We start from the raw sequence: 15,436 nt of genomic DNA, 5'->3' as shown, positions 1-15,436 counted from the left end.
GGAATCCCAAGGGTCACATACTTTGAGGACCACTGCTCTGTATCGCTGTATTATAGAAAATACACTCTCTGCATTGCTGGGGTTTTTTTTTTCCCCTACCATGTCATCAGGTTATTGATTTTATTAACAGGTACTTAAGTATAGGTAAGAAATTATAATATTTTGGGGACAGTTCACTCCTGCACAGTCTCAAAGCAAAGGTGTTCAATCAGTAACCCTGTCCACAGTATCATCATTGAGACAGAATGTAAACACCTTCCTTGAGCACATTTACAAAGCACTAGGACAACAAATGCATAGTAGTAAATACAAGAATGTTGAGGTTAATCAGGAGAGGCTTCCTCAAGATCATGAATTTTCATCCAGTCAGAGGTAGAAGAACATTCCCAGCAGAAAAAAGGCATGTAATTATCCTAATTGTTTTGCTCAGGCTTATATTAAAATAAATTTATATTTTCTTTCCAAGTGAATATTTAGGGAGGACACCCAGAGAATTTTTAATTTGTTGTAATTTTTTTTACCAGCAGACGATTGAGAATTAACTCTGTCTCTCTCTATATATAGTATTGTATCTTAAACAATCCATGCCAGGTAGATAGAATTTTTTTATAAAAGATTAAAGTATTCTTACGAAAGAGGGGGCAAGTTGTATCAATGTTTTTAATAGGTAAGGGAAATTAAGAGGAGTTCACTGAAAAAAACAAATAGGCCTGGCTCATTCATTGTTCATCTTTTAAATGATTTTATCACCTGTCATTAACTGTTGGCCACATTTGCTTTATCTCTTTCACTTGTATGCTTATTCACCATTAGAAAGTAAGGTGCAAATATAATGACATTTACCCCTGAATACTTCTTCTATATAATCACAATATCATCACTTACAAGGGATTTAATATTACATTTTATATTCAGATTTTTCAGTTGTCCTCAAAATATTTTTTTATAGCTTGGAGGGGTTGGGGAGGTAGTTAAGTTTCTTTAATCTAATAAAACATTAGACTCTTTAATCTAGAAAATTCCTCCCACTTTTTCACTGTTTTCATTCTTTCATGACTTTTTGAAGAATCCAGCCCAGATGGCTTGTCAAATGTTCTACACAGCAGATTTGTCTGACTGAGAGGATTATAGGAAGATCTTGGTCTAGCTCCATCTCTAAACTTTAGTAGTGTAGTAGGAACCCCCCACTAATGTCCTTAAAATAAAGAAGTCCTACTTTCTAGACTAGTGCCAACAGTTTCTATAGCAGTGGAGTATTATTTGAGACTCTAATCAGTTGAGAATAATTAGGATAATCATTTTGATCTGTATAGCTACTGATCACTAAATTTAAAAAGATGCAAATCAGAAGACCTGGATTCTTTTTTTTTCCCCCCACATAGCTTGGTTTTTATTGAGGTGCTGTCCTAGGCACGTCTCCAATCCTTCAAATAATCTTGTGCAGCCAATACAAAAAAATGAGGAAACAGAGTAATCCATATTAGATTAAAGTCCATATTAGACTGATACATATATATGTATATATATAAACAATAAGTATCTATTTGCTAGAAGACCCTTATTCTTAATTTCATTTTTTGCCCCTGAGTAGCTGGATGACCTTGGACAAGTCATATAAATTCTTAAGGCCTCAGTTTTCTCACTGTTAAAAGAAAGGACGGGTTCTGGTGTCTACATCCCTTTCAGTTCAAGGGTCTAATAAGCAGCCTAATCTTTGATAGTAGCTTCCTAATTAATTGGAGAAAAACATGAACTGTTCATTTGAAAACTGTAGAGCATGAAATGAGTACATAAAAATGTGATTCCATTACAGTATTTCCTTGATTCCAAGGTATAGTTTCATATTTTAACTTTTTTTATTTCCTCTATTTTTTTGGTCGCGCTGCATGGCATGCAGGATCTTAGTTCCCTAACCAGGGATAGAACCCAAGCCTCCCCACAGTGGACGTGCAGTGTCTTAACCACTGGACTGCCTGGGAAGTCCCCATTTTAACATTTTTGAAATGAGAATGCATCTTGATCAAATTGCATATATATTATTGTGGCAGTACTTTTTTCTTCTTCCAGAAGAGCTTTTATTAAATTGATAACATATCTTAAAGTCTTTACAGCGTCTTAAACAAAATTGAAGAAGCCCAGCATACTATATTTCAAGGCATCTAAGATATCTGAGAAAGAAATGCTGGCAATTATATTGTAATATATCATATATTGGAAGACCATTCCACTGTCAAATGTTAAAAGATGAAAAATGTACATCTTAGAATCAACTAAGATTTTATATTAGAGATTAGGTTTGACAGGAAAAGTGTGCATTTCATGGATTTATGGCGTGTGTGTCTTGCATTAAGAAGGGCCATAGTGGCACAACAAAAAAGATTTCTAAATAAACACAAGTGAAGAAAAATTTTTATTACTGACCACTAAAGTTAGAAAATGATAAAAAGAATAAACATGGGGGCTTCCCTGGTGGCGCAGTGGTTGGGAATCTGCCTGCCAATGCAGGGGACAGGGGTTCGAGCCCTGGTCTGGGAGGATCCCACATGCCGCGGAGCGGCTGGGCCCGTGAGCCACGGCTGCTGAGCCTGCGTGTCTGGAGCCTGTGCTCCACAGCAGGAGAGGCCGCGATAGTGAGAGGCCCGTGCACCGTGATGAAGAGTGGCCCCCGCTTGCCACAGCTAGAGAGAGCCCTCGCACAGAAGCGAAGACCCAACACAGCAAAAATAGATAAATTAATTAATAAACTCCTACCCCCAACATTTAAAAAAAAAAAAAGAATAAACATGGCATTTTAAATCTTGAAGTAATTAACAAAGAAAAAACAAATCTGTTCTTCATACTAGAGCAGCAAATAACAGAGGGGCCAAGCTAAACGTCTTCATTGTAGACTGATTTGTTCCATTAGTTCCCTTTTGTTTTTATTGTATATATTTTCCTAATCTCTAAATACACTGATTGTTTTTGACATAGTCAGCATCTTTGTATATCAGATTCTAGAATTTTATTTTTCTGTCTTGGGTAAATTGCCAAATTGCTAGGATTTTTGTTTTGTTTTAATAACTGGAGAAATGAAATTTCTTCCCTTTAGCCTTGGGAAATAATTAAAATATCCCCAAATTTAGAGCTACACTTTAAATAAGATAATTTTGTTTTGCAAGTTAACATACATTGTCAGCAGTTAACATTAAACTGCTCACCTTGGGGAAAATTAGTGTATTGCTGTTTTTCAGAGGTCACTTTGCTTCCTTCTGAATCCTAAACAAAAGATAGATATATGCTCTATCGTGTCTTTGTTTTTATGCTCTCGGTCAGTCAGTGCTTATCGAACATTTATGAATGGAATAATACCACATTAAATACTGTTATTTTCCTACAATATTGACTTATGCTTCAAATCTTTTTGGCTTTTGTGGTGTTCTTCTAGTTTGTCTTTGTGACCTCCTATTTTCTAATTTTTTTTTTTTAGTTGAAGTATAGTTGATTTACAGTATTCGTTTTAGATGCATATTTTCTGATCTTTTTTTTATCAGCTTTTAGTTATAATGGTCAGTTGAGGCTCCATTTATAAGCCTTTGTTTTCTTGTCTTTTACTTCATTTGGGATTCATCTGCAGTGGTTTCAGCTATCTTCATGTGAAATTTCCAGAACCATATCTTTAGTCTTAACATTACAGTTGCTTACAGAAAATGACCAATCAGCTGTACCAATACTAGATCTCTCCCAAAATGGGTGATCTTTTTCCTTTTAAACTTACTTCTCATTACTGTCTGATTTTCCTGCTCAAAACATGAGAGATTTTATTCCTCTCAGCTTTGCCTACATATCTGATCTGTCTTCAGAAGTAGTTTGCTTGCTAATGGTTTATTCCTTCCAGGCTTTGTGCCTTTGTTCTGTCAGTATTAACTTGGCAGTCCTTGCTTGTCCTCTCTTCCTTTAAAGCCTAGTTCAAATCTTGTATCATGTGAAGTCTCTTGGTTGACCTTACCTGGTTCCCCAGTCAGTTATATACTCATACTAGTCAGTACTCATTCCGTTGCATTTCTAGATTATTAAGAGATACCTAAATTCTAGTATTTAGCTAGATTCAGTGCAGCAAAATTCTAGTATAATAAAATAATTTAGAAACTACCTTGGAAATTAGTACAGCAGTAATTGACCTTAATTTTTCACTTTGTAAATAAACTTTTTTTTTCAGTTTTGAGATGTAATTGATATATAGCACTGTATAAGTTTAAGGTGTACAGAATAATGATTTGACTTTTAAAAAATTAGGAAATCATCACCACAGTGGGTTTAGTTCCAGTATTTAACTCAGAAATTATCAAAGAGGTTATAGAGTACGCAAATAGAAAAAGTATTTTTCTACAAAGTTGTGTTAGAGGGTGTCTCACATCAAGTAGTTTTAACAACGTTAACAACAATGCAACCCCCAATTTTTATTCCTCAGAGGCACCACTTCCAAGTCTTTGGGTTGTTTGTCTTCTATTTGATAATATCTGTTGACTTCCTACTACGAAAGATGAGAATTTAGCCTGCTTTATTCCCCCTCATCACACACAAAAAGACATACTCTCTTTTCCTTCCTCCAGTAACATGATAAAATTTCTTTTTTCCTCACATAAAGTTCAGTACCAGTGTTCATGGCAACGTGTTTACGCAGGATGAGGGCACTGGTTCTCATTTGTGGTCCAGGTTTACCAGAGGGGTTTCCAAGACCCTTTCAGGGAGTCTATACAATATAAAATATTTTCATTACTTTACTAATATATTATTTGCAATTTTCACTCTCTTTAATGCAGAAGAAGCAGATATGAAAATTCACTTGTTTCTGTTAAACCACGGATCAGAGATTTGTAAAAATGTAACTCATTAAATATTTTGTTTTAGAAACAGTTACTTATGTTAATACATATTGGGTTTATTTTTTTTTCAGTAGACACTGAACAAATGTTTATAACTTACTAGTTAGAAATAGATTCCACCATATTTTAAAATATAATTTTTTAGAATTACTCTTAGTATCAGTACTTAAACCTTATTATGTTTTCATTTACTTTGGAATGAAAAGAACTGTTTACCTTCATACGTTTCATTTGCCATACTGGGATTTAGGGAATAGCTACTATTTAATATTAGAGTATCAAAACCTTTATTAGCTCAACCCAGTTTACCAGAATTTTTGTCCCTATAATCTCAGGAGAAAGCAAACTTGTATCAAAAGTTTCATCAGTATTTCATTTCAGGTATTTGTCAAGCATTTGTTTTTAGGTGCTATGAGAGATAGAAGCATAAGACAGCCCTTGCCTAATTGACTTAGCCTTGATGTAGATTTATCTCAATAATATCTCAGTGTTGCACTTTCAGCAACACCTATACAGTGAGAATTAACGACCAGGTTGATCACTTTGAGTCACTGCAAAATACTCAGGAAACAAAGAACAAATGTATTTTGTGTAGTAGGTTTCATTAAGATAAAAAAGATACTGGGATATCTCAGAAATATAAGAAATAAGTATATGAAGCAAAGTTTTCAAATTAGTGGTAAGTTAAACAAAATTTATTTAACATAATTTTTATATAGCACTTTATAATTTACCAAGTGATTTAGTGTGTGTTATTTAATCCTAATGACATCCCTATATAGTAGATACTATCCATATTTTACAGATGTCTGATTCAGGCTTTCAAATAGAAGCTGACTTGCTCAAGGATGTATATTGGTTGGAGTCAAATTTAGGTGTTGTGACTTCAGATCCTGTACTTTTTTTTTTTTTTTTGCGGTATGTGGGCCTCTCACTGTTGTGGCCTGTCCCATTGCGGAGCACAGGCTCCAGACGCACAGGCTCAACGGCCATGGCTCACAGGCCTAGCCGCTCCGCAGCATGTGGGATCTTCCCGGACTGGGGCACGAACCCGTGTACCCTGCATTGGCAGGCGGACTCTCAACCACTGCACCACCAGGGAAGCCCCAGATCCTGTACTTTTTTTGTATAAAGACACCATGTTTTTAAAGGATTCAAAGTAGTTAAGTTTCTGCTGTACATGTTGAAATATTTTGGAGGATATGACAGTATCTAGTATAGGCTTTGGCCATCATAATCTGTCATACTTAACCCAAATCACTAGAAGAAATAATTAAAAACTGTCATTCTGGTTATAGATCATAAAAACTTTGTGAGCAGTTAGACTTAAGTTTGAATATGTTTTTGGCCAAAGGAGAACTTTCTTATTTCAAACTGTTAAAAACCTTCAAATATGTTGCTTTAATGGTCATCAGGATTATAGTCTCTGACCATAAAAGCAGGGATACATCCAGAACATTCAACAAATACCTAAAGACTCAGCACTTCCACTGCAGGGGGCACGGGTTCAATCCCTGGTGAGGGAACCAGGATCCTGCAAGCCATGTCTCACAGCCAAAAAAATTAAAAAAAAAACAAAAACATATATATATATATATATATATATATATATAAAGGAGTAAAGTATTCCTTGCCTACACATAATACTAATTTTTAAATGCAATATTGTAATTTACAATTTACATATAGCAAACTGGGGAATAATACTGGCACAGAGAATTTTGAACCATCAGTTATGAGCCTAATTTAATTGTTACCAATTTGGTTTTTACTTTTTACAATTCTTCTTTCTCATCCTCTCTTCCCGTAGGTTTGTAAAAGAATGGACTTGGTCTGCCAGAGAATGTTGAATCAGGGATTTCTAAAAGTGGAGAGGTACCATAATCTATGTCAGAAACAAGTTAAAGCACAACTCCCAAGGTATGTTATGGTTAGCATTGGCAATAATTTACAATTGGGGATTTTGTTTGTTTCTTGATTTTTGTTTGTTTGTTTTTAATCTCACTAAGGGTTTACTTGGGTTAAATGGTTTCCAAATTTTTGTAGCAAAGGGTACACAGATCACAATAAATCATTTTACTATGGTTTGTTCAACTCTCACCATATCTGTTCAACATTTTGGTTCAAACTAGGGCATTTAGGCAAGAAAATGAAATAAAAAGCATCCAGATTGAAAAGGAAGAAGTAAAATTCTCTATTCACAGATGATACAATCTTGTATACACATGATGTTGTATATAAAATACATTAATTATTAGAGCTAGAAATGAGCTCAGCAGGGATCCTGGATACAAGATTAGTACACAAAAATCAATTGTATTGGGACTTCCCTGGTGGTCCAGCGGTTAAGTCTCTGTGCTCCCAATGCAGAGGGCCTAGGTTCAATCCCTGGTCAGGGAACTAGATCCCACATGCTGCAACTAAAGAAAGATCCCGTGTCCCACAACTAAGACCCAGCACAGCCAAATAAATAAATAAATAAATGTATGTATAATCCTATGCACTAGCAATAAACAATCCAAAAATGAAGTTAAGACAATTCCATTTACAATAGCGTCAAAAAGAATTTTAAAAACTTAGTAATGAATATAACCAAAAAAGTATAAAACTTGTATATTAAAAACCACAAAACACTGTTAAAAGAAATTAAAGAAGACTTAAATAAACGGAAAGGCATTCTATGTTCATGGATTGGAAGATTTCATATTAAGATGGTAATACTCCTCAAATTGATATATATATATTCAGTGCAACCCCTGTCAAAATCCTAGCAGTCTTTTTGCAGAAATTGACAGGCTGATCCTGTAATTCCTATAGAATTGCAAAAGGCACAGAAATCAAAACAATCTTGAAAAAGAGCAAAATTGGAAGACTACCATTTCCCAGTTTCAGAACTTACTACAAAGTTACAATAATCAAGAGTATGGTGCTGGCGTAAGGATAGACATATAGGGACTTCCCTGGTGGCGCAGTGGTTAAGAATCTGCCTGCTGCACCCTGGTCTGGGAGGATCCTACGTGCCGCAGAGCAACTGAGCCTGTGTGCCGCGGCTACTGGGCCTGCGCTGTGGAGCCTGCGAGCCACAGCTGCTGAAGCCCATGAGCCTGGAGCCCGTGCTTCACAGCAGGGGAAGCCACCGCAGTGGGAAGCCCGCGCACCGCAGCAAGGAGTAGCCCTCACTCACTGCAACTGGAGAGGGCCTGTGCACAGCAATGAAGACCCAACGCAGCCAAAAATAAAACAAATAAATAAAATTTTTTTTTAAAAAAAGGAATCTGCCTGCCAATGCAGGGGTCACAGGTTCGATCCATGGACTGGGACGATCCCACGTGCTGCGGAGCAGCTAAACCCGTGTGCCACAACTACTGAAGCCCACGCGCCTAGAGCCTGTGCTCCACAACAAGAGAAGCCACCACAGTGAGAAGCCCGCGCACCTCAATGAAGAGTAGCCCCTGCTCGCCACAACTAGAGAAAGCCCACATGCAGCAACAAAGACCTAACACAGCCAAAAAATAAATTAATTAATTTTAAAAGAAAGGATAGACATACAGATCAATGGAATAGAACTGAGAGTCCAGAAAGTGAACCCTTAAATTTTTAGTCAATTGATTTTCAATAAGAATGCCAAGAAAATTCAATGATGAAGGATTAGTGTTTTCAACAAATAACACTGGGACAAAAGAATGAAGTTGGAAACCTTTCTCAAACCATATACAAAAATTAACTGAAAATGAATTACAGGCTTAAGTGTAAATGTCACTGCTGTATTATAAAACCTTGAGAGGAAAACATAGTCATAAACCTTCATGAACTTGCATTAGGCAGTGGTTTTTTAGATACAACACCAAAAGCACAAGTAACAAAAGAAAAAAGTAGACAAACGAGAATTCATCAAAGTTTAAAATTTCTGTGCCTCAAAGGACACCGTCCAGAAAATGAAAAGACAGCCTGCAGAATGGGAGAAGACATTTGCAGCTCATATATCTGTTAGAGGACTTATATCCAGATTGTATTAGAAACTCTTATAACTCAACAATAAAAAGATAAATAACCCCAATTTGAAAGTGGGCAAAGGATTCGATAGAAATTTCTCCAAAGAAGATACACTAAAGGCCAAAAAGCCCATCAAAGATACTCAGCATCATTAGTCATCAGGGCATTGCAAATCAAAATAGTATGGGATACTGGTTTACACCCACTAGGATGGATGGCTAAAATTTAAAAAGACAAATGTTGGGAAGGAGGTGGACAAATTGGAATTTTCACATGTTACTGGTGAGATTATAAAATGGTGCAGCCACTTTACAAAACAGTTTCTCAAAAAGTTAAACATAGAGTCACCAAATGACCCAGCAGTTTCACTCCTAAGTATATACTCAGGAGAAGTGAAAATATGTCTACACAAAAACTTGTACACACATATTTATAGCAGCATTATTCATCATAGCCAAAAAGTGGAAACAACCCAAAGGTCCATCAACAGATGAATGGATAATCAAAATAATGGTATGTCCATATAATAGAATATTATTCAGCAATAAAAAGGAATGAAGAACTGCTGAGACGTGCTACAACATGGATGAACCTTGAAAACTATGCGAACTGAAAGAAGATAGACACAGAACACCACATAATATTATGATTATGATTCCAGTTATCTGAAGTGTCCACAATAGGCAAATCCATAGAAACCGAAAGTAAATTAGTTCTTGCCAGGGGCTGGGTAATGGGAGTGATTGATAATGGTTACAGGCTTGCTTTCTTTTTTTTTTTTTTAATATCTTTATTGGAGTATAATTGCTTTACAATGTCTTGTTAGTTTCTGCTGTACAACAAAGTGAATCAGCTGTATGTATACATATATCCCCATATCCCCTCCCTCTTGTGTCTCCCTCCCACCCTCCCTCCCTATCCCACTCCTCTAGGTGGTCACAAAGCATCGAGCGGATCTCCCTGTGCTATGCAGCAGCTTCCCACTAGCCATCCATTTTACATTTGGTAGTGTATATATGTCGATGCTACTCTCTCCCTTCATCCCAGCTTCCCCTTGGCTTTCTTTTTGTGATAATGAAAATGTTCTGAAATTGGATAGTGGTGATGGGAACACAACTGTGAATATAGCAAAAACTACTAAATTGTACCCTTTAAAAGTGAATTTTATTGTATGTGAATTATGTCTCAATAAAACTTTTTAAAAGTTTAAATGAGCTGATTTTGTGGGCAAAAATATATGGTTTCTTGTCTTTATGTCCATGTGTAATTCTTTCATTAATTTCTCTAATAGCCATTAGGCTTGACAAAGCCAAAGAACAAAACAAAAAAAACCTAATTTTTTTCAAATATTTTATCAGTGAGTATTGGATTAATCCTTGGCAAGGATTTCTAAACAGTGATTCATTTATCATGACAGTTGAACAAATTATGACCCAATTGTAGATTTCTCAATTAAATGTTAAACTTACATTACTGTTAATTAAATGTTAAACTTACATTAAGGCATTTTGTTTGGTTAACATTGTAGTCCACAGTACTTCTTTTAATGGTTGCCTTTTTTTTTTTTTTTGGTAGGAGAGAGTCAGAAAGGAGAAACCATTCATTAGCTCGTCATGCAGACATCCTCGCTGCTGTTGAAACAAGGCTGTCTCTCTTAAATATGACTTTCATGAAGTATGTGGATTCCAATCTCTGTTGCTTCATCCCAGGAAAGGTAAAATAGAATCCCTTACCTAGAACAGCTGGATTGCACTATGTAAACTTTAAATTATTATAAAGTTACAGAGTGATTTTTTTAAATAATAGAATTATTTCTACTTCTTTGGATGCATTTCTATGAATGGCTTTGTTTAGCTTCTGTGCAACAACATATACATATGTATCATTTATGTGATCTTTATATTTAAAATTATGATTTTTGAAATATACTGTAGAAGTGCTACTATTCTTTAGAAAAGCTTTTTAAGGGTTCATACTCAAGAAAAAATTTTGCACTTTTACTTTTTGTTAAGATGCCAGAAATACAGCAATGAATAGGATAGGTATTGTCTCTGCCTTCAAGATTGTTATAATTTGGGGGAGGTGGAGTAGGAAAGACAAGCTGGTTCGGTTTTGTTTGAGAAATGTTTCATGAAGACAACTTACAAACTTCCAGATTTGACAAGAATAGATAATTACTGTGTAACAGTATACTCAGAGCTAAGTAATAGTGCTGTTTAACACAGAAATAAGTATATTGTGATATATTTATTGTTACTAAGTTAATAAAGATCCCAGCGTTCAACACGCTACTCATACCTTCACTAGTATCTTGCTTCTTGAATTGAGTGTAAATTCAGAATGAAATAATGTCTATATCTTTTTATGTCCAAGAGATGGAGGTAGAATTAAAGATCATTTTGCTACTTAGTTGATACTGGCAAAAGGTTCCCTTAACATGGTTGGAACTAATTAATACCTAGTAAAATTTGAATGTTCTCTTTTTGTTATTTCCATAGATAATTAACATTGGCAATATTTTTAATGTACTTTCTCCATTTTCAACTTTCTGTGACGTACGTTGGGAGCCAGAGGAGTCCTGTTTCTTTTGTTTGTTTGTTTTTGTTTTTGCGGTACGCGGGCCTCTCACTGTTGTGGCCTCTCCCGTTGCGGAGCACAGGCTCCAGACGCGCAGGCTCAGCGGCCATGGCTCACGGGCCCAGCCGCTCCACGCGGCATGTGGAATCTTCCCAGACTGGGGCACGAACCAGTGTGCCCTGCATCGGCAGGCGAACTCTCAACCACTGCGCCACCAGGGAAGCCCTCCTGTTTCTTATTTAAATTATACTTTGGTATAGCGCACTTCCCTCATATTAGCTACCGATGCTTCTGCACGGTACTATAAAAGAGTGACCGGGGCCTTCCCTGGTGGCGCAGTGGTTGAGAGTCCGCCTGCCGATGCAGGGGACACGGGTTCGTGCCCCGGTCCAGGAAGATCCCACGTGCCGCGGAGCGGCTGGGCCCGTGAGCCATGGCCGCTGAGCCTGCGCGTCTGGAGCCTGTGCTCCGCAACAGGAGAGGCCCGCGTACCGCAAAAACAAAAACAAACAAACAAAAAATAACAAAAAAAAATAAATAAAAGGGACCGGTTAGAAACTTTAGATTCTGATTCTTATGCCAGATTTTATCCAGGTCTGATTCATAGGCCTTAACTCTTAGGTGTTCCTGGGATGTTCACTGAACTAGAATAGGTTGTCTCCTGTAGCCTTGTAGTTTTTATTGCCTATCATAAGGTTGTGAATAGTTAAGACGCATCTCTAAGCTTCATAACCTTAGAGATAATTCAGTCAGTTGTTAACAAGAGTTGAGTAGTTTGCAGCAAAGTCCATATGGCCTGCAAAGCCAAAGATATTTTAGTACCTGACCTTTGCAGAAGTTGCCCATCTTTTGTTCTAATTTATCAGGATCATGTGATTAGAATGATATTTACTATCTATACAAATGAAGTTGAATCTAGTTGAGTCCTGCTGGTTTTTTGGAAACCACTTGTCTTTGCTTTTAATTCTAGTACCAACTGAGGTGGTGGTAGCAATGGAGAATGTCTTCAGCTTTCAAGCTGATGTGTATCACCCTGGGCATTTGCTCTGGACAGCTCCTTAACTGAGACCTTTACCTTGCCTGCAGTGGAAAAGTCTTCCATTTTTCCTTCATAGTACCCATTTCTTCCAAAGATCTTATCCTGATTTATTTTTCTCCTACAAATCTGAACTTGACTGAAAAACAACCCCCAGAAAACAAATAATTTTTGTTTTTATTATCACCTTGGCTTCTTCTCTTTCTTACAAGTGCCATCTATATAGCTTATACCTTGCCTAAAACAACACTGTATAGTCAGATTATTACTTTTTATTTTTATGTAGCTGGTACTTTTTAGCTTAGACTAAATCTAAACTGCTAACTTACACAGTTTGCAGTATTTGGGTTGTTTTATTATTGTTCCTTTTTGAACTTCTCATCCTTAAACTTTCACATTCTATCTTCAGAACATAAGGATGTGGCATTAATTTTCTCATCCTTAAGTGAAGACATTCTATAAAATAATTTTCTTTCAGTTTAGCATATAATCTTGATTTGGTGTGTGATTTCTGTGGTAGTTCATTCTTGGTTTTCCCAGGATCTTGCTCCCGGGTTATACTTAAAAGTTCAGGTGCTCTTATACTTTGTAAGAGAACTCTTTTCGTGGTTTTGTATAGAATATATCCATTTTGTTAAAATTCAGGTCTCCAGTAGGGATTTCATCTCACAAATTACTTTTCACAAGTTACTTAAGTGAATCTGGGTAATATGCACATTAGTTTAAATTAGATTGCCTGATATGTAACAGAATTTTGGACCTTTAACAGTTGGGAAAATTTTTTTCTTTTAATTATTCTCTGAAAGAACAGTTGAGTTTGTTCATAAAATTAAATGGCAGGATGAAGATAGAAGATTAAATATATGTTTACCTCTTAATTTCTCCCAGAACTCTAGTCAGTGGAGTGGAGTAAATGATCTAATTTTTAAAAGGAAAAAAGATAAAGACCCATGAAAATGAGGTCAGAAAGTAGACAGTAGCAACAGAATTTTGGAAGCTGGAGAGTAGATGAATAAATGGTAACTGACTTAGCAGAACTGAGAAAGTTAATTCCTAAACTGGGAGTGGGGGAAGCTGGGAGGCAACCCAGTATGCACAACTGAACCTCTAGAAAATTCTAGGTCGAAAGCTCCAAGCATTTCTGAAAATGGGGCTAAAACAGGAAGGTTGGTTGAGAATCTATATTTAAGAATGATTTAAACCTATAGGTCCCTTCTCCAGCTCTAAACAAGCTAGATCATTACCTTTCTACTCAGTGAAAACCTAAGGCTTATTCACTGGAGAGGTTTAAAATGGAGTCTCTTGACAAGGAAAGCATACTAATAGCAAGGGCATTAAAAGAAAATCTGTCTAAAGATTAGTTGGGAGTTTGCCACTATGGCTATGGCAGGGATCAGCAAACTTTTTCTGTAAAAGGCCAGATAATAAATATTTTTGGCTTTGTGAACCACATGGTCTGTGTCATGAATACTCAACTCTGAGAAACAGCCGTGATTCTACAACATGTGGTAAATGAATGGGTGTGTGCTTGTGTTCCAGTAAAAACCTTATTTACAAAAATAGGCACAGCTCAATTAGGGCCATAGTTGCAGACTCTGACCACTACATTGATGTTGCATTCATCTTTTCTCAGAACTAGAGTTTAGATTCTTAGCTTATTCCTGTATACATTTCTCAAATCTTCTGTCTGACATATAGAAGTCAAACTTTTTATAGTAAGCTCTCGGTCAATATCAGCAGTTCACACATACTGAAAAACGCATGTGAGCAGAGGCCAACTAACCATTCTGGGAGATATAATAATGAAAAAAGACATGAATAATTTCTTCTCTTCACCATTACTAACAGCCCCAGTAACCCTTTCGTGCTTATTGAAACACAAAAGTCAGTGTTTTTATAGTGTAAATGATCATGTAAGATCATGAAGCTAGATTTCCCTGAACAAACATAAAATCTACAAATTATGTATTATTGGTTTGTTTTTAACGTTTTTGATGAAGAATAACTGGTGGTGGTCACTTTCTTTATTCCTTTTTTGGGGGGTAACTTTTTGTTTTGATGCATTTTCACATTTACACAAAAATTGCAAAAATATTACAAGGAATTCCCATGTATCTTTTTTCCAGGTCAGCAATTATTTACCTTTTGTCTCATTTGCTTTTATTCTCTCTCTATACATATTTTATTTTTTTCTGAACCATTTGAAGATGAGTTGGAGCTACTGTGACCCTATACTCTTAAATATTTCAATGTATTCCCTAAAAACTAGGACATTTTGTTACTTAACCATAGTACAGATATCAAACTCAGGAAGTTTAACATTGATCCAATACACTTAACTAATCAGTAATCTGTATTTAAATTTCATTTCTTATCCCAATAATAGTTTTCCTAGCTATTCTTTTTTTTTTTCTTTTGGCTGCGTTGGGTCTTCATTGGTGTGTGTGGGCTTTCTCTAGTTGTGGCGAGCGGGAGCTACTCTTGGTTGCGGTGGGCAGGCTTCTCATTGCGGTGGCTTCTCTTATTGCGGAGCACAGGCTCTAGGCGCGTGGGCTTCAGTAGCTGCAGCACGCAGACTCAGTAGTTGCGGCACGTGGGCTCAGTAGTTGTGGCTCGTGAGCTCAGTAGTTGTGGCTCATGGGCTCTAGAGCACAGGCTCAGTAGTTGTGGCACACGGGCTTAGTTGCTCCGTGGCATGTGGGATCTTCCTGGACCAGGGATCAAACCCGTGTCCCCTGCATTGGCAGGCAGATTCCCAACCAGTGCGCCACCACGGAAGTCCCCCTAACTATTCTTATTTCTGAGTCCAGAATTCAGTCTAGGATTACACATGGACTTGTTAATCCTCTTTAATGTGAAATAATTCCCTACTCTTTGTGTTTCTTGAGCTTCACATTTTTGAAGGTCATAGGTCAGTTATTTTGAGGAATAAATATCCTTCAATTTGAGTTTACCTAATGCTTCCAGA

General features: G+C 36.6%; 1 protein-coding gene and 1 long non-coding RNA gene across 2 annotated transcripts in view; one reads left to right on the top strand and one right to left on the bottom strand.

The window, feature by feature from the left end:
* The window catches only part of LOC117201768 (uncharacterized), a 112,280-nt gene that overhangs the window by 46,419 nt on the left and 50,425 nt on the right, over positions 1-15,436 (bottom strand). The window lies entirely within an intron of this gene.
* Positions 1-15,436, top strand: part of FBXO28 (F-box protein 28) — a 30,956-nt gene that overhangs the window by 4,011 nt on the left and 11,509 nt on the right. Inside the window, exons 2-3 of the mRNA XM_004270999.3 lie at positions 6,673-6,782; positions 10,431-10,569. Of these exons, the coding sequence (XP_004271047.1) occupies positions 6,673-6,782; positions 10,431-10,569 (249 nt within the window). The remainder of the gene's footprint in view (positions 1-6,672; positions 6,783-10,430; positions 10,570-15,436) is intronic.

Source organism: Orcinus orca, chromosome 1 (assembly GCF_937001465.1).
Source record: "Orcinus orca chromosome 1, mOrcOrc1.1, whole genome shotgun sequence".
In the NCBI taxonomy this organism is placed as follows: Eukaryota; Metazoa; Chordata; class Mammalia; order Artiodactyla; family Delphinidae; genus Orcinus; species Orcinus orca.
Note: the sequence above shows the minus strand (reverse complement) of the source record. Positions and strands in the feature narration are given on the sequence as shown.